Genomic DNA, 25,946 nt, shown 5'->3' with positions numbered 1-25,946 from the left:
AATAAACTGTGCAGCAATCAGGTCAGATATCTTCAGAAAAATATATCTTTTTTTTTTTTAAGATCCTTCTTTCCCGGAAAGTCCCTCCTGTTCATCTGTATATTTCCTTGAAAAAAAAAAAATATGTCACACAGCAGATGAAATGCTAACCAGATGTTAAGCTGCCATCTGCAGAGGGTCTCTTTTAACGCTTAATAGCTCGGTATCGCACAAGTTACAGCGGTGCAGCTCACACGTGTCTCGGTTGTGTTTGCTTTAAGCTCTCCCTGTGAAGGAGAAGCTATCTCCACTGATTGTATAAGTCACCCGTTTCCGTGCTGGCATGGAAAAAAATCACGATCGCGCAAGGAAAAACAACCACGGCATTCCAACGGTGGGACGTGGCCTTTGACGGTATGTATTTGTGATTATCATACCTGTGTGTAATTTGTAGAAAATTGCTAATAATCAAAATATGTCCTGTGTTTACTTTTGTAATTGGATCACGTGCCCCCGGGAGAAGAGGAGGCGGAGTGTTTCTGTGGATCAAAGTGCAAAGAGTGAAGGTGACCATACATGAGAAATTAGTCAGTCAAAGTAGACAAATATTTAATTAAGTGGTACATCAGTTTGGTGCTGGTGTATGCCACACCAAACGCACATACAGTCCCCTTGCACTGTAAAACATTAAGTTCTGCTTTCCATCGTAGTACCATATGCATTACTTGTGCGTGTTTCCTTTTCAGTTTTAGGACAACAGACAAGAGAAATCCAAGAGTTTTTCTTTTTTTGATAATTCACCAAACAATATCACTTACATTATACACACATTATATACTGAGGTACCTAATGAAATGATTATTTTTATATTTTCATGAACTGGTTAGTGTTTGCACAGTTGAACTGCACTGAGCCAGCAGGCTGTCCTCCAATGCAATGATCACATATAAACCTATCACTGGAAATTGAAACACTCAAGACAGTTTGTTATATTTTGTCACATCTCGAAGCCAAACTGTGTATGGATAAATCTGAATTTGACTTAATGCAGTGTGATTAAAATACTCAAAACAACACATTTAATTCATAGTTATATATGTATCTTTCAAAAATATTTGCGTTTTTCCTTAAAATAGTCTATTCTAGCCAGTACATCAGAATACGAAGGACTATAAGTGAGATGAAGTCGAGCTCATGTTTCAGTGACACGTGATATTCCCCAACAACTGGAACCCCAAAATCATCACAAAATTGTGAAAGCAGCTGAACTTGGCCTGACAACTGAAGCAGATGCAGAATAGTGGAGCTTCCTGTTCAATATCCAAACAGATCAGTCCACAAACTCTTCAAGGCCTCTGCTCTCTACACCTGAACCTGTCTCCCTTTACTTCCACAAGCTGGCATTTGCCTCACGTGTCCAGGCTCTGGCTCTCCTCTCGGCTCGTCTGTTGGCCCATGGCTTGGTGGTAGGTGTGTCTGGAGCACTTCCTCAAGTGGATGGGCACTTCCTCCTGGCCTATGCTTCCTCCCTTCCTGTGTTTGTCCCTGTCTCTGCGGACCTGAGATGTCCCGCTGCTGCCCTTTGATGAGACCGTCTGGCCTCTGAATAGCTGCGCTCTCTGCTGACACAGGCCCACCTTACTGAGGAGGATGAATACGTCTCCCCTGAAGGCCTTAGTGAAGATGGCATAGAGGAAGGGGTTGGCACAGGAATTGAGTGGGTAGAAGAGCACCAATAAAATCTTTGAGTTGGAGACGGTGATTAAGGGCCGGTCTAGCACCGCCGACATGGCGTAGAAAGAAATAGGCGCCATGCACAAGAAGTCAGTGAAGATGAGGACAGCCATGCGCTTGGCGATGTTGGTGTCCTTGGATCCGGAACGGTATTGAGGATTGTGTACTGCGCAGTAGATCTTGAAGTAGCAAGCGCAGATGACAAAAAAGGCCATGATGTTGAGAACCAGCACTGACATGATGTAGACTTGAGCCGCTGTGGACTGGGTGTCCATGGGGAGACAGATGCTCACTTTCTGGTAACTGCTCACCCCAACCAGCGGCAGCAAGGCAAGGAGGAGGCAGAAGAGCCAGCCACCTAACATGACGGCCGCGGCATGGTGCAGACGCAGCTTGCGATCGAGCCGCATGGCAAAGGTGATGGCGTACCACCTCTCAAGAGTGATCACTGTTAAGGTGTAGACCGAAAGCTCGCTCGCGAAGACTGTAAAAAAACCTGCGAGTCCACAACCGGGGCCGGTCTGCCAGTCTATAGCATGGTTGAAGTACTCAGACCGTGTGTGGACGTCTACAGAGGCAATGAGGAGCAAATAAATCCCCATGCACAGATCTGCAAAGGCCAGGTGGCACATGAGGAACCGGGAGACCGACAGTTTGTAGTGGCTGGTGAGCAGGACCAGCAGGACCACCACGTTTCCCAGAACAGCCAGCAGACTGACAAACCACACTGACACCCGCAGGAAGCCAAAGCCCATTATGTCCTCACAAGGATTGAACTCATCGGGCACTGGTGCGCACGCCACCTCCTCTCCCTCTTCGCACACCACATAATCGTAACGACTGTCAAAATCTTGGCTGTTGTCCTCCTGGGGGTTCTTGAGGGTCTCTCCAAAACCCACATCCTCATCTGGCTGGCCCCCAAAGTAGGCGTGGTAGTGGAGGCTGCCATGGAAGTCATCTCTCCTCCAGTCTTGATGGGACTCTCTGTGACCTCCGTCGTTTGGTTCCTGGTCTGGGAGTGTTTCCACACTTTCCCCTTGGAGGGAAGGCATGCGAAGGGGCCCCACAGAGCGCTTGTGATGCTGGTCGTAGAAAGCAGTCAGGTTACAGATGATGTACTCCAAAAAGCTGAAAGGCCAAAGCAGACAAATACACATTAAACCGAGACCCTTCAATGAAACTTAATTAGATTTCGATTGTACAACCAAATCATTTGTATATCCAGTTGAAGAACAGGGATTCTTGATTTGATAGTCATTATTAGTCAGGCTTAACTTTCTTCCTGCAATAACAGCAGTGAGTGACGCTAATTATGGCACTGCTGTAAGAAGTTATAGGTAAACAAGTCAGACAGTTGATTCAGTTCCTGCCAAGATCCACACCACACAAGTGCAGCTGCCCCACCTTCCAAATGCATGAAATACACTTTTCACACTCTCTTTCACACACCACTTCTTACAATGCGTCCACTTCACTTAACCTTTTTGACTCCTGCAGGCTCGATGAACAACTGCAAAACCAAGAATTGATGAAAGCCTACCCTCGTTTCTTCTTGAGGTTTTTGAAACCGCAGCAGTGGCTGGGGTATGTGAGGTTGGCGACGGTGAGGTGCTTGAAGGTCTTGATGGGTGGCAATTTCTTGAGGGCCCAGGCGTTTCGCGCCTTCAGCTCCCGGAGAAAATCCATGCCTGTGGTCGGCAGGGAAGTGATCCCTGTCAGGGATACGTCTCTGGAAGACAGACAGGGAATGAAAGAGTGTATTAGATGTATAAGATGTCTGGTAGTGAGAGAAGGGTGCTAGGTCCAATCAAATATTGTATTATTGTTTGCTGTCTGCAAAATGTTCAGATCCAACATTTTCACCCCACTCCACTCACCTTCTTCCACGGAACTTACACGAGGTCCATTTTAAAATACTTGTTTTGCCTCGGGAAAGTTTTTATCTTTCTAGTCAGACACAACTGTGGAACCATGAAAAATTTGAGACAAAGCTTGGCAATGGACACCCGGTTCCAAAAGCAGTGCAGTGGTTACACACCAGGTTACATCTGAGACACTGCTGATAATCTGAAATTTTTCTCAGTACCCCCAACCCATGGGATTGCTCTTGCATGCTAATATAATGCTGAGCAATCTACTTTTAATTAACTAACTGGAAAATGCACGAGGTCAACACCCAAAACCTTTCGAGCCCAGACTTTGGAACAAACACATTATCAGCACATCAGAAGAGCCAGACACGATGAGACCAGAGATTTCATAGACGGATTAAACAACACCCTCCATCTGTTTCCTAGAGTCAACTCCTCACTCCTTCATCTTTAAGCAATTACATGTGGTATTTCTTGCACTCTGCCTTCATGCCAAAGCCAGCTCAACCTCATCAGGACAAAGACATGCAGGGGATTGACAATCTCACCAACATCCTGTGTGATCCCGCTATCAGGACATTCCACTGTACACACCAGACACTCTCCCCCTTCCACAGTCCAAGTGGAGCCCAACTTCTTTTCTGCTTTCTTTAGTTTCCTGACCCATTGTGCCTCTAAGTTATTGATTAATTTGATTAAATGAAACATAAGCTAAACAAGACAATTCCATATTTGTTAAGGGCTAAATTGTTCCTTTTTAGTCACATTTGCTCTCCGCACTTCTCTGTCCTCTGCTCTCTTTTCCTCTCGTGGGGCTCATTGTGTAAGGCTGCTTCAAAAAAAAAAAAACCCAGTGAGTGTCGGTCTGATTTTGACATTTCCAGATGTTTAGCTCATGACCTCATGGAGGTGACCTCACTCAGGACATGTTCCTCGGTGGAACAGAGGAAGAAGACCTGCGCATAAACCCAGTTTATTGTTACCTAACCAGAAACTTAACGGCTGGATCCGAGCGGCTCAGATCTAGGCCCAGATCGGCAACCAGATAGCCGTGGTAAAGCAGCTTGGCATTAAGTATCCTTAAATATGAGAAAACATTAAATACGGCAAAAGCATCAAAGGAACGGTGGAAGTTTTTCTATCATATGCTTGCACACGATGCGTGTCCTGTTCAAAGACACAGCTGTGGGGGAATGATTTTACTTTATCCTGTTTCTCAGACATTTGTCATCTAGTCTGCACAAGCTGGATGAGGACACTGAAATCTAACTTGACACGGTGTGAATAATTACCAAACTAGGGCTGTAAGTTATTGATATAATCGCTTTCCTGCAGAGAGAAAATCTCAGTACTGCTTTCATATGCTAGACTTGCTCTGTCTACGTTCAGCAACATCTGACTGCTCACCAGCATCTGTAGAGCTAAGCACCAAGAGTTTTTCATGACTTTTACTCAATACTTTTGTTCAAAACTGGTATTAAACGTGGTATTGAACTAAAGTAGTGACCAGTGGTTGAAGGCCGCCCCTCCCAATCCAGTAACTTCTGCACAGGATTCATTTGTAAATTTGAATCCAAGATGGCCGCACCCATTCCTTTCTACGATATTTTGGCTTCACTTCTGTCCAGATGAGATGGAGGAAATATTGCTGTGCTGTCCATCTATACACAGTCTGGTAAATAAGGACACGTAATGTAACAGTGGCACAGGCCAAAAGGTGTTGTATTCTCCTTTACATGAGATGTCTATGAATCTTAAAGTAGCCATCTCAGTGATTCTTATGACGAGGTATAACAATAGCGTTTGCGGTTAGCACCAGGTGCTGCCAAATCGTCCAGTACTAAAGTGTTTCAGATTGCCACATTGCTAGCATCACGTTGTTACTTGTTAGTTAGCTACTGGTCATATCAGAACAAATAAGGTTTTAGCAGAATCAGAAATGTTCTGTTTCTTCTTTTAAAAGATGCAACACAGCATTCAAGAGTGTTTCAGGTTGCAAACTAAAAACTCTAACAGCACTGTAACACAGCCAGCAGAGATCCCACTGAGATCTAATTTAGTCAATTTATTAATCTCTTTAGTCAACATAACAGGTATCAAGTTTTAGGGTCAGCTCTATTTATATGTGGTAAGAACAGAAACATTAAATGTGCAAAGCAGCAACACAAGAGATCACATGAATGGATAACACTGACGACTCATGTTTTGGATTGCGTGGGAGTGCAGTCGATAAGAGATGGTCAAATATTCAACCCTCGGCAATACTTACAGAAGCATGGGGCCGCTGATGGTTCCCGCGAAAGCCCTGTCATCCATCTTGGTTAAATACTTATTCCTGTGAAGGTCGCTGGACAGGAAAGCACAAATTTAAGTTTCTTTGGAGAAAGGATATCCCGCACATTTCAGTCAGAGTGACCGAAGCGAAGCATGGCATAATATTTTCTCAAGCCTCATCACTGTGCATTCCTGTGTTTATTTTCCCTCAATTCGGGGGTGAAACATGACAGAAAGAGGTCTCACTTATGTTGTTAATTCAAATAAGACAGTATAAGATGTGATGGTGTGCTCCTTAAACACGCAGCGCCCTCACTACACATCTCCCCGAATCCCTTAAATCTAATAAGGATAACAGACCAGCGAGGGGTGTGTTTGTCTTGGTCGGGCTGCGCTGGGATCAGTTCTCCCCTTAGAGCGGATCCAGCGCCAAGACAAACACCCATGTGGTAAGACTCACTAGTCACAGACCAATGGCTTAATTGGGCTCTTATAAGGACCTGGGCTGAGTGTAGGTGTTGTAGAAGAGGAGAGGGGTGTTAAATTAATATCATTAATGCCTCATATCCTGACTATGCAGGAGTCTGAACCAGGGGGTATAAAGAAAAGTAGAAAACATATATTGCGACAAATAGGAAAAACAAGGGATGCTAGCCTGTTCTCCTCTCTCTGTGTCATACTTCAGATGATGCTAATGGATATTACTACTGCTACGAACCAGTGTCACTGAGTGTATGGGAGAGGGGAACTCTTAATGCAGACTTCCTGATATCTAATTTTGGAACCATATTTTCCTATGAGAACTCCATCTCGCTAATCATGAGCTGGGCTTAGCCCCTTTTTGAGTACATATAAGTAGGCCCGCAGAGACCCAGCTGTGATCCCGCTGCTTTTGTATTGCAATTCTGGGCACGGAAACACACACATCCTGGATATCAGCAATGGTTTGAACCGGGCGAAAATGCTGTGGACAGCCTCCAAACTGACTGGTTTCAGTGTCCCAGTGAATGATGGTCAACCAGATATGATAAAGCATCGCCAGCCAACTCAAGTTATTAAGAAAGCACTATGAAAGCACTTCAAGTAATAAGAAATAACACTGTTGGAAAAAAAAAAGGATCGATCTTGTGTGTGTTTAGAACAAAATTTATCTGATATTTCAGCAATTGCTATGATTCACTATATTCTGAGATTCAGATGAGGAGATTGATGCGTGCACTCATGTCATTTCATTAGGTACACTAGTGAAAATGAATGCATTCTGATATAATAGTCCTGAACTAAATATCGCTCAGGGTTTGTTACAAATAACTGAGATGTTGAGTTAGCTGTGTTTTCATTATGGAAGGTTTGTAAATTAGAATTTGTTTTCATTAGCATTCGTATTAGCATTCGTATTAGCATTCGTATTAACTAGTGTGCACTGCCATGTGTGTCCGCAGTAAATGTGGTGCTAGCATCCGGTTGTCTGAGCTTCACGTTAATCAAAAATTCTGGAAACGGGAGGAAACAGCTGAAGCAGTGTCTTGGACAGCCTCAGGTTTTTTGTCCAGATTAAATAAGATATGACCCGTTAATAGGTTTAGATTTGAATCCTGGCTCTTTCCAAATAAAGCTGTCTGAGTCAGTCAAGCTTTTCCCTCTGTTTCCAGTATTGAAACCAGGCTTAATCAGCTGCATATTAACCACACAGACATCAGATTGGTGTCGATCTTCTCAACTAACACAAAAAAAAAAAAACACGAGGCATGAGCATGTCTCCCAAAATACCAGATTATTCAGTACTGATTACATTAACAGATCAAATCGAAATCGAATTAGGGATGCTGTTCCAATTCACACGACAGAAATACTTACACTTGATCTAACCTGGTGCCGTTAAAGGCGTGGTGCTGTATTTCCCTGAAGCCGTTTCCATACAACATGCTGAAACGAAAGAGAGGGGAACGTCAGCCATATAGCACCTGTTAGAATAAGTCTCTTTAACAAAGAAGTTACTGAATGAAAATATTTTCAACGCGGGGATCCTTCATCTGTCATCAGGCTTACTTCTAATTTCATGGTGAGTTTTGGTCTGCCTGTAGGCTTTTTAAGCCCCGACATTTACCTCACTTCCCTCACTCTTGAAACCAACCACACATGTGAACGTCGGTCCTGAGTCTGTACTTATCTTTCCCGTCCTTGTGAGATTCAAGGAGGTCAGGGTGAGGACATGTTTTTAAAGTGAGATCATTTTTGGACTCATTTCTTCTAGTGCTTATTTTAGCGTTTAGAAGAACAACATTACGAAGCAAAATCACACCACTTCTTATATTAGGATATAGTTATCTACTTGTTATTCCTCCTATGCATTGTGCATGCAAGCGTATGATGCATATATTTGCATCAGGTGTGGGATTTCTTTTCCTTTGTGCACATTTATGTACAGCTCATAATCTGCATGTGTCTGCTTGTGCCGGTGTGCGCATATCTCACACTGTCAGCACATCGTTGGTGATGCCACGGAACGAGTTGGCCGGGATCTCTGTAATGTAGGGATGATCTACAATTTCCCTGCGAAAGAAGACGCACGGCAGTGAGGAAATGAATTTGAGTCGTAAATAAATACCTTTCGCTGGAAAGTGGCACGGGGAGAAGTGCGGTGCTGATGATTGTGTTCTCGAGTATTACAACTGGGTAGGAAAATTAGATTCGGAGAATGGAGGAGCCGACTGAGCGGGTGACGACTCTGCGACTGTAGCTCATTTCATACGGAGAAGCAGACATGTAACACACATGGAATTTGTAGCATTTTATACATCAGCACCACAAATTTATGAGGAAAGTGGTCTTATTAGTGGCAAACGTTCTCCATTTCTTTCTCCAAAACAAGACCATCTTTCCCCATAATATCTGCTGTGAAATGGACCACAAACAAGAGCATAAACATGAAAGTGTCTTTTTATTCTTTCTGGCACATTTACAAAATCCTGAAAGATTACACACTACCTTCTCGGTGAAAAAAACACATCCATCTTGCGGTTCCTTAAACAGGATGGTGTAGGAAGGAGCTGATAATGACTAATTATCTCCCCAACAGTCTGTTGTTTGGTAGATTATAGTAATGACTCCTAGTCGGTTAGAATTGATTGCTGATGCTCAAAGTAGCAGCTTTAGCGAGCATAAATACTGAGCAGTGTGCTTGTCTTAAAAGTTGTACAGAAACGGCAACTTACAGGATGAAGTTCATGTCATTAGAGTGGATGTTGCTCAAGTCAGGGAAGAAACTGAGGCCCGTGTTAAAAATCCCCCTGAATGACAAGAACAAAAGAGCAGTCGTGATGCATGCTGGAAAAAAGAGAGACTACAGAGGCAACGAAAGACGCTACGCATGCCACTGTCTGCTGAATTACTGTATATCAGACAACAGACAGATAAAAGAGACCACAGACGGGCTGTGTCACTCAATAATAGTCTTGGCAATGTCTTTAACAGCAAACTTGAGCAGTCAGTGTCAGATCCTTGCGCAGGCTTCTTAAAGACAACTTCACTGATGGAGAAATCTTGTTAAACGCTTCATCTCGGGCCTTTCCAAAGGAAAAACAGCTTGTATCTGTCTTGCAAAGAGTAAGGAATCTATTTGAAATTGCCCCGTTTAATTCAGCCAGATATGCTGTACGGTTCCAGGAGATTTCAAATATGCAGCCCTCAACCTCCTCCGGTCATAATAGTGTTGTCAATGTCTGGAATCCTTACAAAGATGAGCACATTCTGAAAAATACTCACAGGTACTTGAGGTTTGGGAGATGTTTAAAGGCTTCTGGGTCAACGTATGCCAGACTTTTTGCGTTGCGGATCTCTCTGAAGGAGCAAACACAAAAAGATGTCAGGAACCATGGGTCTTCAACAGGGGGTCCGCGACCCCTAGGGTATCCGCGGAGGTGCTACATGGGGGTCGCAAAATCTTTGGTTGATTAGACTTTTTTTTATACATATTTGTTTTTTAATTTCCCCCCACGAATGAAAATTTCTTAATACACATTAACATGAATCCAACATATTTTAGTAAAGGGATAAATGAGGTTATCTTTCAGTCACCGATACAGGAGCTGCCTCAACACCGCACTGCTTCACACAGAGCACTACACCAGTTGACACCTGTCAATCTAAGCCCCCTGTACACAGTAGGCCCCACCCCTATCACCAATCATGAGGCTGCATATTACACGTGATCCTATTCAGTCACCAGGTGAAATCCCAGATGCATCCTGCTATATTTATATCAGGTATGTTGGCCACCCAACTTCTGCACATGTTTGAAATTAAAAAAGTAATAATATTTGCACCTGTGTATACTCGAATAGCTTAATATAGAACACATACTTAATCTCTCCATCAGTTTGGGGGTCCTTGGACTGAAAAATGTTGAAGACCGCTGCTTTAAACCCAACTAATTAAGAGCACGGGGAAAATACTGAGGTGTGCCGTGGCTGTGACCGTGAGGTATTCAGAAACACATAATGCACAATTTTCAGCGAGCAAGGTGCATGCCAGGGTGCAAGTGGAGGGAAACTTGGTGCAGACAGCCAGTACCGGAAGTGGAGCCCAATTAGTGTTTCATTAGCGTGTTTATTCTGGTCCGCCCCAGACTGAACATTTTTCGCTGCTGTCTGAAACTGCGTGTCCTGGCCCTTCTTCACACACCTGCCAAGCCTCACTGAAAGCCCTAGTGTGGACGAGGTTCATCTTCCCAGCGCTGCTGTGTACCTAAGCTTGAAACTAAAACATAATCAAAATAAAATTAGCAAATATAATCGTTCCATACTCTGTCATGTACTCTGTAAACCTCCTGACACCTCGGCGAGTCGAGTGGGCTGAGCGTGACGGATAGGCTAAAGAGTTTATATCTTTATTACATTTCTTTGAACCCTAGCAGGTCATCAATAAAGCACGTTTGGGGAATATATATTTTTCTTTCACTTGTACTATCAGGTGGAGTTTGTGTTTCTGTGGGTGGTCGTCTCTTGTTCTTACAACCACAGCGACTTTGGCTGCTCGCGCTAACTAAGCAATTTGAAAAGGTTTGTGCTCTTGAAGGTAGAATCAGGTTCAAATAACCAGGCTAATCAGTATCACCATCACAGAAGAAACAGGCCTGCGAGTACAGATAAAAATGTAGAACAGACTATTTACATGCAAATAGATCCCAAAAGGAAACAAAAAGTTTTAAAAACAATAACAATAATTTTGGTCAGTGTAAAAATATCATTAACATATGAATAAACTAAATTATTAGCAAACAACAAACATATTCACTAATTTGCTACTATTTACTTACTTGAGATCAAACGCAGGATCAATTTTCTGCTTTTGGATCTGGTCTTGGTTTTTGGTTAAGCAAAAACATCTGGCTTTCGGGCTGCTAAATGCTAGATGTTACGTTTGCTGGAAAGTTTGTAACGTTGTCTATGTACTGTTTAGCACTGGAATGGTACAGTGTGTTTATAAGAGCTCCCTGCTGTCACTAAAAATGTGGCTGATGCCACTGAAGATGGCTAATGTTCTAAAACACTCCCTACAGCTAAGTGCGGGTTGTCACCTTTGTGCAAAAACTCTCACATTAGTTTACAAACTATTGTCATATGACCCTAGTTAAAATGAAAATACTGCTGCTTTAACCACTTGTATTAAGTTTTGCAGGTGATCACAAATTCAGTTGTCATTACTGGGTGACACATTTATACCAGAGAATGTAGAAGCGATACTATGTGCACATCCAGACGGAAGCACCACTGCAATGTGTCAGACGAGCCTTTTCACTTCCCCCCACAAAAAACAGAGAAATACGCAAAATCGGTGGTTTCATTTAGCGATGGCACGGTTCAAGCTTTGCCCAGCCCCCACTGAATTCTCGGCTCCAATCTGCGGTCCTTGATCCGCAGCTGCTGTCGGCCTAAAGCAGCCAACAGGAAGCAGAGCTTTAATTTGTGTCTGACCCTGAAGGAAACCTGAGAGAGATGCCATTATCTGATGTATGGCACTACACCGCACCAATCAGTGGCAAATAGGCCCCGGAGATCCAAAATACACCCAGAGAACAACGGATACAATCCCGTGCGAGCGGTTTGAATTATTGCTTCTGTCTGTATTTTGATATCTGGAGTTTGGCAGTTAATGAGGGAAGACTGGGAGAGTTGAGATAGAAATGACAGCCAAATGATACATCAAGCCCTGTCAAATTAATTCCTGTAGCTGTTAATCATGATTTCCGTCTCAAACAGCTGCATGTACCATAGACACACATTTTTAAACGGGGAAACAAACTGCTGTGTTACAGGATGCTGTAACTCGGAACAAATCATTCACGTAGGCAGGAAGACTTGCAGTAATATATGAAGTGCTAGGAGGTGTTCTGGTGGAAAGTGTGTGGTCCACCAGGAGACTCACACCATAAATCTCTGTCCCATAATTGAGAATAGAGTGCACCATGCTGGAGTTTTCCCCTTGAGCTGCCTCAACAAGAGCTGGTGCATGAAGAAGAGGAGTGGAGCAGCCATGCACTGGCTGCTGTTTGGCCTGTCTGCTCTAAAATGCTTATTGGACTGAACTGCGCCATAACGAGTTATTTCATTAAATTGAATTGTTCCTTATCTAATCTGCATTTAGCAATCCCACAACGCGGTTATTTTTTCAGCCTCATGAATTGGCAAAACCGCTCCGCGCCACCCTGATGAGAAGCAGTAAGTGGTGTGAAAGAGAGAAATAAGCTCCTAATATGTTCCTTCCTTGCCTCCATTACCTGCCGGTGAGGTTCAAAATTAACCTTTTTTTTCCTCCCTCCAGAGAGCAAATGGTGCAGCTTAATCAATAAAGATCAATAAAGAGTGTGCCCTTTTCCTTTAGTTACTCACATGTGGGTGATTTTCCTCAGGCCGTAGAATGAGTGCTTCTCCAGCCTCTGCAGCACCACATCCACGGATATATATCTAAAAGGAACACACAAGGCTTAAGTCAAATCTACTGAACGAATCGTCTTTGTAATACAAACATAATGACTTTTCTTTTGCACGTGGCTTTCAGGAATAAAGGTATGTGCCGGCGCATGAGGGAAATATAAGACATGTTTTCATAAATGAGTTTAAGTGTGTGGTTCTAAATCCCAACGCCTGCAACTCCTTCCTGAATTTATCAGTACGCCTCGCTTAAAGCCTCCAAAGTCATGAGTAATTTTACAGGCATGTGCCGCGCATATACATTACCCAGTCATCAGTCACTCTGCTCCCATTTGTTATTACTCGGTGAGAAGTAGGCTCTTAAAATAAACCATGAACTTAGCACCAGATCAATCTTTAAAATGATGGCAGAAAGTCATGCGTAACATACAGCACATTTTGCTCACTTACAGTTGCAGTTGAGTTCAGTGTATTTTAAAATCACACTTTCATTTCATTGGGTGTCTATAGCGTAGTCTATCATTTCACAGCCAACAAACAGTTGGCTTTTACGCTGACTGTGAGCACTTTCGGTTGTTTGAGGTTTACAGAAAACTTCTCAACCATGTCCATCTCACTTCATGCATGACTTGGACACAGATGCCGACACGAGGCTTAAGTGTATATTTTACCTCGACATGGAGACTCCGCATCTACTGGGAGTCTGAAATCACCACGTACACACAAAAGGCTCTGTTGGAATACCTAGCCAATGTCCGAGCGCTCAAGTGGTTGCAGGACCAACATTCCTATTGAAGGAACGCATTAGCTCTTCCAGCTGTGATTATGAGCCAGCAGTGATACTAAACAGAGAGCATATCATCTGCTTGGGTGGGAGACAAAAGGGAAAGGGGGTAGTGTGGAACTTGAAGGGAAAGTATTTGGAAGGCAGAAGGTGAATGAAAACAACTTTGAGGGGTTTGTGTTCGAAGAGCGATTAATGACAACGTGTAAGCCTTGAATAGAGTAGTCCTTCAGAAATCAGCACTCACATTCTTGAGATGTTGACCATGTTGGCAAAGGCATCGGCTGGCACGGATGAGAGACGGGTCTCAAAAAGCCATCTGGTTAAAAAAACATAAAGATGGGCATTTTAATTGTTACAAAAATAATCTCAACTCATCTCTCCTGCATTTGTTGCACAGGACATGTTGCTAGCTAGGTTTTCACAATATTTTGCATGTAACAGAGCTAGCATGCAGTTTGCGTAGCTTAGCTCATATTAGCATAACAAGTGGAGGCAAGGGAACACTATTTTCTTAGTTTTTTTAGTGCGTAGAATAAAGAAACTAGATTTAATAAGTTTTCTTGCCTTTGGACAGAGACACACAGCTGTTAGTGTTAAGCTAACTATCAAATATGAGAGGGATATCTATCTATTTCTTAGTAAAAACGTCACTAATGTAATTCCCAAAATGTCATGCCGCCTATGCCTTTAATGTAGTATGATGACATGAATGCCTCAGCTGTATTTATGTATAGTATTAAGTATTGACAAAAATGTGAAATTGTGTGGAAAGGAGAAGGAAATATGCTGGGCATGTATGAGAGTAGAGAAAGTGAATCACAGATAAAGGCCTAACGCCTTTCATAATAAGTGAAAAGGTTTCTTTGAAGTAAATGCTGAAACAGCCCCCCCTGGAATAAAACAAAGACACGGAGCTGAGCTGGCAGCCAAATTAAACAATGTCTGGCTCTGTTTATGACTAGGGTTCAGACAATAGGTGGTGTGCAGGACTTCAGGATGCTGTAGGAGGTTCAGCGGATGTATGAATGAAGGTATTGGTGAGGGAGGCCAATTCTGAGGTGTAGTAGACCTCTTTGTCATACTCTTATTAGAGGCACATGCAGCAAGACCTGTTGACGTCAACATAATTCATTCTTAAGTCTGAGAAGTCGTACAAATAGCAACAAAGACTGTGTAAGGAGGAGGTGGTGGTGGACAATGTTTGTGTCCCGTAGTTTTTAAAGACCCTGTCACAATGTTAACCGCTTGGTAGGAAGTCTTACTGGCACAAAGGCTGCAGGTCTAACTTCTCCTATACGCTAGCCTGCCTACAAGTAAACATAAATGTGTACTAAAGAAAGGTATATATTTTACTGAACAAGATTTGTGTTAATTTCTGCAGTTTAGCCATCACAAAATTTCCCCACCCACAAACTTTTGGTGGGGGAAGACTAACAGCAACATAATAATAGCATAGTAGGGTTAAATTGTTCTCTCTGTTGTCAGTCACTTTAATATCTAGATAAGGGCATTCATCTTTCAGTTTTTGCATCAAATATCAAGTGAACGTATCTCTGTGAGCATCTGTGCACTGTGGCCACTTTTACCTCGACCTCACTAGTTGTGTAGTATGTTATTTCTTTCCTGTGATCTTGCTGGAGATTTAATTGTGCTGGATTTAGGAATCATAACATAATAAAAGAGGAAATGGATTAATATGGTATCCACATGTGTTGATGTCATGCTGTATTACAGGATCATAGGATGCACGTTGGGGGGACATTTGGAGGGAAAAAATGGACCCAGCCGAAGCCACCGTCTACATGCACCTTTGGTTCATCAGGGGAACAATAGACTAATTCAGAGGCTGAGACCTGGCCCACGAGCCTGAATCATGTTCGTATGTGGGGGGGTTAGTCAGCCAGTAGACACAGGAGTAAAGCATTCTGCACACGCTTTGACAAACTCAAACAAACATAGGGACACAGAGCAGACCCTGACACCAAACACCCCCAGTCAGAACCGTGCTGTTTCGCCGCCACACTCAAACCCAAATTACCAGAATGCGTTTTCCCTCAGGAGTGTAGGGAGAGGACCAATGAGCCCATCTTGTAGGCTTAAGGGGAAAATTACAACCCAAATTTGTCATTTTGGATGGAAACCCTAGAAGAAGGTTAGGAATTGCGTTTGAAGTGGGGAGAGGCTGCTTAATTCATAGTGGTGTCAGCATTGGACTGACAACGTAGTTGTGTTTACTTTGTGCCGTCTCATTTTGATGTGAAATGGTTTGTGGTGGCTGGCAGAGATGATCACTTGCGTATTCTGCCACCAATATCAAGCTGCTTTCTCCAAAGAGTAAAATCTCAATTAGAAAATGTCCATCAGTAACCTTAATGTACTAAGAACGCTCTGAAATGCACAGCAGATAAGTTGTATTAAGTTCATATTTGTTTTTTGTTTTGATGAAACAAACGTGATGAAATTTTCTTAGAATGTAACAGTTACAATTTCCATTACATGGAATCTTTACATGATCTTTTGGTACAAATTAATGGCTGGGAAATTGTCAGTATTTCCATTAATCTCGGCTACAGCTCATTATATTCCCACTTCTTCTTTTTTTGTTTTTTCTTTTACATTAATCCCACTTCTCATCTCTAACCATTCAAGAACCAGCGGTCTCACTCACGGTCTGCTTTATTAGAGGTCGAGGGACAATGAAAATCACGAGTTATCACATGTCCAAAAATTCTGAGGTTTTTGAAGGACTGGAACTGCTGTGTTTTTCCCCTTTCTCCCTTGAAGTTTTTTTTCCTCTTAATTATTCTCAAATGGAACTCTCTGGGTGTTTGAGAAATGTGCTGTAAAAGGTAAATATTGTATTTGAATGCATCGTCCAGACACAGGCGGGTGTCACGCTACGCAGGCTTCTTAGCGTGTCTGTACTTTCCTTTCCACCTCTCTGACTCCCAGTGACACACGGAGTAACCTCCACACACACACACACACACACACACACACACACAGTCAGGCAAACACAAAGGACTCCAAACTCTAAGTATCCACACATGAACGCTCACACAGGCGCAGACGCAGGCGTCTGCTTTGCATTCACATTTTGTTTTGTGAAAAATAAGTTCTACACATCAACCTGCACCAAATAGTTTTTAATCAAACTCTGATGTTGATGGCAGATTCAGTCATTTTGCCCTAATAGAGCATTTTCAAAATTATCTAGTAGCTGTGGCTTCATATTCCCTTGTGTACCTCAGATTTCATTTCTAACAAAGCAAGCAAACATTTCACTTTCTGCTTGACCCAACCCAGATATCCCCTAGGTTTGGGGTATAACTGTCTCTATTACAATGAACTCAATTATCTGTCTTTCTGAGTTTAGTAAGAGCCAAAAATCGCAAATATTGCTCTTAACAAAATATAAGGTTTTGTTGGTCCAGTACATTGACACATATCATGAGATTGTCAAAAGATGCACAGACAAAGCAACATATCTTTGGCAGAGGTGAGAAGAGCCAATAGCACAAAGATCACAGCTGTACCTGGAGTCAGTAAAATTGAACCCCACTGACCCAACCAGGCAGCAGGGTTGTTCATTCCTTAGTGTGTGTACAACAAAATCAAACTTCCTCACGCCTCATCTGCTAGAACATCCTGCTCACTACGCAGTCTATTTTGGGCTTATTTGGCAGATATTCTTATCAAGAGGGGTTGACAATGCTTGGTGGCGTGCGTTCGTGTGATTTTATCCTCCTGGAGGGTGCTGGGTAAACTTTGGGCAGGAATGTGTGGAAATCGTATTGGACATCGAGGCACGTGAATATGTGAATTGAAGCAGTGATCAGGAGATAATTTTATGTGATGGCTGCTATTGGAGGCAATGCAAAGTGTTCCTTGGGATTCAAGAAGGGGTAGGGACTGTTCCCATAAATTGTAAGGCAGGAATGTAAGGATTATCACAACATAGTGCAGAACACTCTGATTAGCTTAGGTTAATATTAGCGAGCTCTAAATCAGGACTTTTTGTGAAAGAGCAACAAGATGCCCAGCCAAACCACCACCACCTACTTTGTTAAAAATCTGTATCCAGCAGCACACAAACAGCATACGTCACCATGCTGACACCACTATTAGCCTATCATGTAGCCAGTTTAATATATTGCATCGTATCGTATCATATCATATCGTATCGTATCGTATCGTATCGTATCGCATTGCATCACATCGCATCATGTCTTACCTTACTGTTTTGTATCGCATCTTATCGCTTTGTCATATCATATTTTGTCATAAAACATGTTCATGTCAGGCCTAAATGGTGAGGTCATACAAAAAAACAGTACATTTCTTGTTTATAAGTGGAGATTTGAATGGAATTTTCCTCTCCATCTGCCATGGTGGCTACCTGAAGAGCATGCGTTTCCATCGCTCAAGGCCCTGGCAAACTGGTCAGTCTCTGCTACAGTTTTCATCTTGAAATGTTACATCATGCCTGCAACCAGGACTCATGACAGATTCTTTGGGGTCTCAGACAACAACCTAAAAGATCAAACACAGATTCCCTTTTGGCTGGGTTAATTTTCTACAGCTCTGTTTTAATTGCTTTCTTCTCAACATAAACAGCTTTGTTTCCATTACACTTTTTTGCAAAAACAAAAAAAAAGACATTTCTCAAATTTCAATAAAGTACAATTTATACAAATACAGTTTTGTGAATAAGCTGTAACTCTCATAAAGTCTGTCCCATATTTCTCTTAAATTCTCGTCAAGCAAGACTTCACTTTGAGGAAATGGACTTCGAGTGAACTGGTCACATGACCCCCTGCGTCATCTCTAGTGACTCCGGTGATGGAGAAAAAGGTGTTTCCATTGCACTTTTGCGACAAACTGTTATATCGACACATCTGAAAAACCACCTCTTGAGAGTGTTTTAGCGATATTTGAGATTTTTGTAAATGCGTTCTGGTTTCTATTACCAGTTTTTTTATTGCGATATTTGGGTTTTGCACATTCCTAGAGGTAATACAAACACAACAAATGATAGCCTTTGCTTATCTTTGCTACTTTGCTTTTCAGCTTTTATCTTCTTTCTCTATTGCTTAGAGATAAAAAAAAAAAAAAAAGCAAGTTGGGATTTTGGACCGTTGGTCCGATAAAGCAAACAATCTGAAGATGACACCTTTGGCTTTGTGAAAATGTTATTGGCAACTGAACATAGTTTTTTTTTTGTTCCCATTTTATAAATTAGACTGGAGTTTAAAAAGCAGTCGTCAGAAAATTGATAATGAATATAATGATTAGGTGCAGTCGTGGCTGGCAGTAATATTATTATACCGTACTTTGCTGTTACTGGAATTACTGCTTTTGGAAGAGGAAGAGAAGTGGGCGTACTGTGATATTTCACAGTCCTCTGAAATCTAGCGTCAATAGCAGTTTGGCTGTTAATCCACTGGCACACAAGGCATACAGGCAGAGGAACCTTATGCTAAGATAGCACAATATGCAAAGCCTAAAGTAGAAGCTGAGCGAAGTCATGTCAGGACGTAGGATTGTTGTTTTTCTGTATTTTCATCACAAAATATAGGAGGTGTGGAACCGATTGGCATCGTGTTTGTCAGAAATTCCAGTCTACACTATATTTAAGCTGTGTTGTTATTCTGCATGCAGTACTGAAATGTTTCATCATCTTGCAGCTAAGGCCCACTGTACTGGACACCTGATAGCTGGTTTCTTCTCCTTCTTTATCTCTCTTTATCTGGCTTCCTCCACCAATCCCAACACATTAACGCATTGATAGCAAACTAGGGCTTATTGTTGCAGTATAAATGTGAACTCTAATAATCTACGGATGGTTTATCAATACTTCCTGTGCAATGGACCATTTTAAGGCAAAGTGAGTATGACAAATATGGAATAAATAATAAATAAAGTTTACTTACAGTATATATTTTCATCTGTTGTGTTATACTACTGCTGCAAGAGTTCATGCTATAAAAGTGGATTAATTGTTCGGTTACTCTTTGTATTAATTATTCATAGTATTGATATCATTCCAATATTAAACTTGCAACTGTTAGATTAGAAAATACCAGACCTTTAGTGTTCTCTTAAAAACGTTTATGGCTGCCTTTCACTCCAAATCTTTGTAACCTTGCTTGTTAGTAATAGTTTAATAGTTAAAATGATACCTGAAAATGGAATAACCACTTGACATCACAGACGACCTTTAAAATCCCCATGGGTCCACTTTGAAGGAATATGAACGTTATTATAATGATTTTTCCTCAGGGTTAAGTGCACTTTACATTCAGAATTGATGAGAGAGAAGAAAAAAAAACAGCAGAATCATTTTAACAGATGAGCTTTGCACGCCTACTCACAGCGTCTCCGTGCTTGCTGGAAACCTGGGGAGAATATCAATGTCAAAACAGGAGATTGTGTGAGTCTTCCAGTCAGAGCACTCGCACACGGCAGGGCAGGAGTCAGCCTCCGACGCGGCGCTGATGGGGAGAAGGACGAGCGTAAACACCGCGCACGTTATCACCTGCATGCTGGAGCGCTGCTGTCAGTCTGTCACGTGCCGTTACCGGCGATGGTCCCAGTGATGTCCCACAACAACTAGTAGTTCAATCAGCTTAAGCAAAGTTGTCTATAATAGCCTGTGATGTTTGTTTTTTGGAGTATAATCCTCAGGTGGAGTGCTCCCCTCAGTTTGCTTTGCGGGGCCCTGCAGGAGTTTCTTTGAGGCTGTGAAGGTGGGGATGCTGTAGGACGGACAGCTGCAGCTCTGGTGGGTTTGGAGGTGGTCTTCAACTTGAGGGGAGGGTGGACTTCTGAGGCACTCTTGTGTTAGACTGTAGAACGTTTTTTTCTTCGCCGTTTTTCTTTTTTTTCAATCTTCCAGCCAGTCGTTTTATTTTTTCTTTTCGCTATTTCCACTGTATTGTCTGTTATATTATTATTATTATATTCGGCCGGTTGTATGACCAATAGCTACAGGCTATTGTTGTTTGTTGATAATCCATTTTATTTTACTGTATTTGCGGTCCTGACCGTCTGCTATTTATTAAATTTGCAACTTTTAGATTCATCTCCATGAAAAAAATAAATAAAAATGAAATAAAAAATCAGAACTGTTGCTTGATAGTACTAGTATGATAGTTAAACAGAACTATTATATTATAGTGGTAATAATAGTAAGATAATAGTATTGTTTTTATTCTTATTAGTCTTGTTACTGTTTTTCGTCTTATAGTTTATGCTTGTTAACTTTTAAAAATGTTACATACAATTCCAGTATATGACTATATTTCTTTTCTTTTCTTTTCTTTTCTTTTCTTTTCTTTTCTTTTCTTTTCTTTTCTTTTCTTTTCTTTTCTTTTCTTTTCTTTTCTTTTCTTTTCTTTTCTTTTCTTTTCTTTTCTTTTCTTTTCTTTTCTTTTCTCACTTAAGAGCGGCAGCACTGGCGCAAAGGGCATGCCTTTGGACAATGTAGTTCTCAAACAGTACATTCCCACACAGCTCCATGGTGAGCAGCCTACACTTCCCGGCGTCCCTCGGAGCCGCTGGTCGGTTGTTTTCCCTGCTTAGACGCGGCTAGTTCAAGTTGCCATAGGGCGGTGAAGCTGAGAGTTGTTGTTCTTTTAGTTCTCACTCACAAAGCGCAAAAAGCAACGTCTCCCGTGCAACGTGTTTCTAACGGTAGCGCGAGTTTGCTCTGTTGCTGTTTTGTAGTTTTTACAACATCAACACAAGGTTCAATGACTCCGCTAACGTTTGGTTAGCTAGCCGGCTAACGCTGCTTAAGAGTAGTCTCCACTTGTTGCTAGCCAGGAGGAGCATCACCCACAACAATGAATGATCAGGACTGCGACTGGATGGGAAGAGGACAGTTTGAACTGCGGTGTCTTTCTGGTCAGATAACATTCTCCACGGGTTGTTAAAGTAAGGATGAGGCAGTTTGACACGGCGTCTGTGTGCCATGACGGAATTATTATTTACAAGAAAAGTTAACAGCCGACCCACTTAGCGTTTCCAAAGCTACTGCCGGTCACTAATCGTCACATTTCTGCGTAGTCGGCCGTTTTTGTTGTCCCCTCCCTCAACTATGGAGACATCCAGCGAGTCGGACTCATACGACAGGGTTCGGGGACACAGGCCTCGGGGGCGTGAAACCCACCGTAGACCTGTCCCGGAAAGGGTCAGAGGGAGTGGGAATGGAAGCGATGGTAGAGCCCCGGACATCTCCGACAAAATCAGCACCCTGGCGAACACATTACAGGTACTGAGCTCTGTTTCATAGGACAGATGTGTGCTTTGATTTCATCCGCTTGCAGGGACGGAACACGGGTGTGTTTTCCAGCTTTACAAATCCCCAAGTCAGCTAATCACCTCCCACCACCTCATATGTTTTGAAACTTAGTAGGAATATAGTATATTATAGTAGAATATTATATATACACGTGTGTGTGTGTGTGTGTGTGTGTGTGTGTGTGTATCGACCAGGCATAATATTATGACCACTGACAGGTTTAGTATTGAATGAATGAATGGATAAATTTATTTATTTCGAACAAACCTATAAAAATATATAACCAGAAGAAATGAATAATGACTATAAACCAACACAACAACAACAACAACAAAAACACACACAAGTAAGTGATATTGGCCATCTTGTGACAATTCAATGTTCTGCTAGAAAACTTCCAGACCTGGCTTTCACGTGGATGTTACTTACACATGTACCACCCACGTAGACCAGACCAGACGCCCCCGCCCCGTAACAATGACACTCCTCGATGGCAGCAGCCATCCCCCAGCAGGATGCAGCCTCACACAGACACACACACAAAAATGGTTTAGAAGCAACTCAAAATGCATGGCCTCCAAATTCCTCATATCCCAAACTGATCAAGTATTTGTGGCGTGAGGTCCATATCCAGTCGCAGATCAGTGACAACTGTTTTGGAGGCACAAGGGAGACATACACAACAGTAGGTGGTCATAATGTTATGCCTGATCTTTGTCTACATATATACATATATTGTTGTATATTATATATTTTTTTCTTTCACAAATGCATTTTAAGACTTGTTAACAAAAAGTCTCCCTTCTGGCAGGACACCAGTAGGAACTTGACCAAAGTAGACAGGATGCTGGGTCAGTACAGGGAGCATACTGATGATCAGGCTGAAGCCATGGCAGTGGTGAGTAGGGGTGGATCTTTATAACTAATACCTGCTTCTGCTGATACAACTAACAACAACTAAGCCAGTAGTAAAATAATTGTCTGGATACTATCCTTCCCATGAAGCTCCTGTGAGTGATTAATCAGTGCTGTGATGTTCAAGTTTCAGTCGCTACCACGCCTCAAACACTCACGTTCATGAAATGATACTTAGATGTGGTTTCTACTTTACTTCTTCGAGCTGAAAATAACTCCACACTGCCAATATGACGACAGTGCTGTCGGCAGGTCTCGCTCCCGGTCTAGCTGCCTTTCATGTGACACCGACTGCTCAGTTGTCTTACTCGTGACATTCATGACACATTTTAGGGCAAGTTTAGTGGAGCATTTGTATGCTCGTTCGGGCTAATGGATTGATCCTGTAATTCTGGATAGTTTCAAACTTAAATTGATGCTGAATACTGGAAAAACCTACTGATGAAGCTCAACATTTTTACACAATACAGATGCAAATGTCATAACACTGTTGTTTACAGTCTACCTGTGGCTGTGCTTTAATACCAGATTTGATTAAACAGCTGGTTGTTGAGAATGACACATTTTCTCCAACATTTGGGAACCGTAACAGTGGAGAATGAATAATGGATCCACATCTTCAGTGTGTAACCACATCACATACATGTTTGAGTGTCTAGTCGCTGTTTAGTTAACGGAAGGTCCTCACCATCCATCCATTTTAAAAACTGTTTAACTTATTTGATTCTGGCTCATTTCTCTCACTGATCAGCCACAACATTAAAAGAGCCAACCCCTGAAGTGAATAACATTATCTGGAAACCCAGGTTCTGACATTTACATGGATCCCTGAACAATTTTGCAGACCAAGCACACCTCCAAGGCAGTGTTCTTCGTACTCTGGTGCCATGTGTTGACTCATGAAAACGTGATACAGACCTGGCCACATTCTTCCATTGCTCCGTGGTCCAGTACTAATACTCATGTGCCTTTAAAGACACTTTCAGCAGTGGACGAGAGTCAGCATGGGATCCCTGACTGTTCTGCAGATACACGGCCCCATACAAAACACCTACAATGCAAAAACTGCATTGAATGTTGAATTAGCTTTAACTCCCCACACACATCAGTGAGCCTTGACTCCACCTGACTCTGTCACTTTCTCACCACTGTTCCGTCTTTGCACTACTTTTGATGCTGAAAACTGCAGACCAAGAACACTCCACAAGAGCTGCATCTTTTGGGATGCTCTGACCCGGTTGTCTAGCCATAATCATAATCTGGGATTTGTCAAAGTCAGTCACATCCTTCCACAAGTTTTCCTGCTTCTAACACATCAACTTTGAGGACTACATGTTCACTTGCTGCCTACTATATCCCACCCTGTAATCATGACCCACTGTGCCGTGATTATGATCATAATGTTATGGCTGATTGGTGGTTTTTTGTTGTTGTTGTTGTTTTTTTGCTACTGCTATTGTTAGCTGTTGTTTTCACTTTCATTTGCTTGTCGGCCATGTGAACTGTCTTTTTCTTTTCAGCTCAGGGAGAACCTAGAGGAGTCAATCAGCCAGCTGCAGTCACAGAGGCAGGGTAGATCTAATGGTGCTCGGAGTGCCTCAGCCTCGGCCTCTACCTTACATACCAGTGATCTGGAGCATTTTTCAGAGTCAGGTATAGAAAATTATATCAAGAAAGGACTTTGCTGTCAGTTCTTGTTAGACTTTCTAGTGACCATATTTATTGTGGATAAGAACTATTTCTAACATATATTTGGGATTTCAGAGGGCCAGCGTTTCTACCCCACCTCTCCTCTAAGGGACTATACATCAACTCCAGGAAGGAGAAGGAGATCTCAGTCTGCAAATGTTCGCTTTAAGGATACCATCTTGCCAGTAGAGGAAGTAAGCAATAACGAACTACCAATCAGTGCCACTTGTTACTTAATATAGTTTGAGAAAGCTGCCACTAGAGGGGAAAAAAATAAAATGCATTGATAATGAAAGAAAGAAAATCTATACTACCTTGTGTATATGCACTCTGTATGAATTAGTGGCTGTCTCACACAGATTCACTCTTTACACCAGTCCTTGCGGGACCTACATTGTGACCAGCAGAGGCTGTCTGATGACCTGGATAGAGAAATCCTCAGGAGAAACAGGTATCTGGCAGGGAATCTGGAGAAAACAATGTAAGTTAAGTTTGAATTTACAAGGCATTGTCCTTATGGTAGACAATAAGACAAGTATTATTTTTCTGTCCAAATAGAATATCCCCAATTTATTTATTTTTTTGTCATCAATTACTACAATTTAACCATTAGCCAAAGCAAACACTGTATGAGGATTGTTGCTAGTTTGTTATTGCCAGATTTGACGAGCTTGTCCAAGTCCAAACAACTTAATCACAGGTACAAGCACAGTACAAATCATCAATCAACGCTTAGTAATTAACTTTAATCAGTGTTTGAAGCTGTTTGAGCCACATGTCTTCCAGATTATTAAAATTAAATGCTACGCGACCATTTAATTGAATCTAGAAATGGAATTTGGATGTTTTGAATTAGGTTTTACTAATTTAGCACACACTGGTTTGGTAAAGAGACTTTTATACAATCCCTGCTTAAGGTCTGCGTGCAGATTTTACTCACTGAGATCTCTTCATACCATCATTTACCATTCACATCCACTATATATAAAGGTTTTGAAAGTAAATGCATGGTTTTCAAGTCTTTCAAATGTCCTCGATGGAAAAATGATTGAAGGTGTCAAATGAAACTTAAAGCGACGGCGCTACAAAGTCAAAGACATCAGAGCTTTCGAATATGACACTTTGAGGTTATTAAAAGTCTCTTCTTCCCACCACTTCTGACCAGAGAAAATTGATCCATTGCTGTATTTCAACATCTGAGGCTGCATACATATTTTTAGTGGTGTCAAATTATGCATTCACATTTTGATCAATGACGTCCTGGAATCGTTTTTCAAAACAACCGAGAACTCACACACACGTTTTCAGTGTTGGATTTGTCTGTTGCTGTTGTTGTTTTTTTTTAGGTCTGATATTGACACCAGGCGGGCGATGGAGAGCCTCACAGAGCACATGACAGCTTCCCAGAGACAGGACTCAGTGAGTTGTGGCTGTTTGTTCCATTGCCAGTGCTTCTAGCG

The 25,946-nt window shown here is 42.0% G+C and overlaps 2 protein-coding genes across 10 annotated transcripts in view; one reads left to right on the top strand and one right to left on the bottom strand.

The window, feature by feature from the left end:
* Window positions 1-604: 604 nt before the first annotated feature.
* tshr (thyroid stimulating hormone receptor) lies at window positions 605-20,620 on the bottom strand. Its single transcript, XM_047573696.1, has 10 exons — window positions 19,952-20,620; window positions 13,822-13,893; window positions 12,749-12,823; window positions 9,624-9,698; window positions 9,074-9,148; window positions 8,334-8,411; window positions 7,716-7,784; window positions 5,854-5,931; window positions 3,254-3,442; window positions 605-2,841 (listed from the first exon to the last, which is right to left on the bottom strand). Exons 1-10 carry the CDS (start codon window positions 20,119-20,121, stop codon window positions 1,389-1,391), a joined length of 2,334 nt encoding a protein of 777 aa, XP_047429652.1. The 5' UTR covers window positions 20,122-20,620; the 3' UTR covers window positions 605-1,388.
* Window positions 20,621-21,128: 508 nt separating this feature from the next.
* LOC124999506 (centrosomal protein of 128 kDa) overlaps window positions 21,129-25,946 on the top strand; it is a 37,824-nt gene continuing 33,006 nt past the window's right edge. For 5 of the 9 annotated variants that reach the window (XM_047574432.1, XM_047574434.1, XM_047574429.1 and 2 more), the window contains exons 1-6: window positions 21,129-21,852; window positions 22,694-22,780; window positions 24,318-24,450; window positions 24,562-24,680; window positions 24,846-24,967; window positions 25,833-25,905. In XM_047574432.1, the coding sequence (XP_047430388.1) occupies window positions 21,679-21,852; window positions 22,694-22,780; window positions 24,318-24,450; window positions 24,562-24,680; window positions 24,846-24,967; window positions 25,833-25,905 (708 nt within the window). In that variant the 5' untranslated portion in view covers window positions 21,129-21,678. The remainder of the gene's footprint in view (window positions 21,853-22,693; window positions 22,781-24,317; window positions 24,451-24,561; window positions 24,681-24,845; window positions 24,968-25,832; window positions 25,906-25,946) is intronic. The other 4 variants (XM_047574427.1, XM_047574431.1, XM_047574428.1 and 1 more) reach the window with 4 other exon arrangements.

The sequence above is a fragment of the Mugil cephalus genome, chromosome 21 (assembly GCF_022458985.1).
Source record: "Mugil cephalus isolate CIBA_MC_2020 chromosome 21, CIBA_Mcephalus_1.1, whole genome shotgun sequence".
Taxonomy (NCBI): domain Eukaryota; kingdom Metazoa; phylum Chordata; class Actinopteri; order Mugiliformes; family Mugilidae; genus Mugil; species Mugil cephalus.
Note: the sequence above shows the minus strand (reverse complement) of the source record. Positions and strands in the feature narration are given on the sequence as shown.

Excerpts from the sequence above, each read along its gene's own strand:
- tshr (XM_047573696.1), bottom strand. The coding sequence starts at position 20,121 with ATGCAGGTGATAACGTGCGCGGTGTTTACGCTCGTCCTTCTCCCCATC. Across the intron at positions 13,894-19,951 it reads CCAGCAAGCACGGAGACGCT|ATGGCTTTTTGAGACCCGTC; the intron begins GTGAGTAGGCGT and ends TTTTTTAACCAG. Across the intron at positions 5,932-7,715 it reads GGCACCAGGTTAGATCAAGT|CGACCTTCACAGGAATAAGT; the intron begins GTAAGTATTTCT and ends TTTCCTGTCCAG.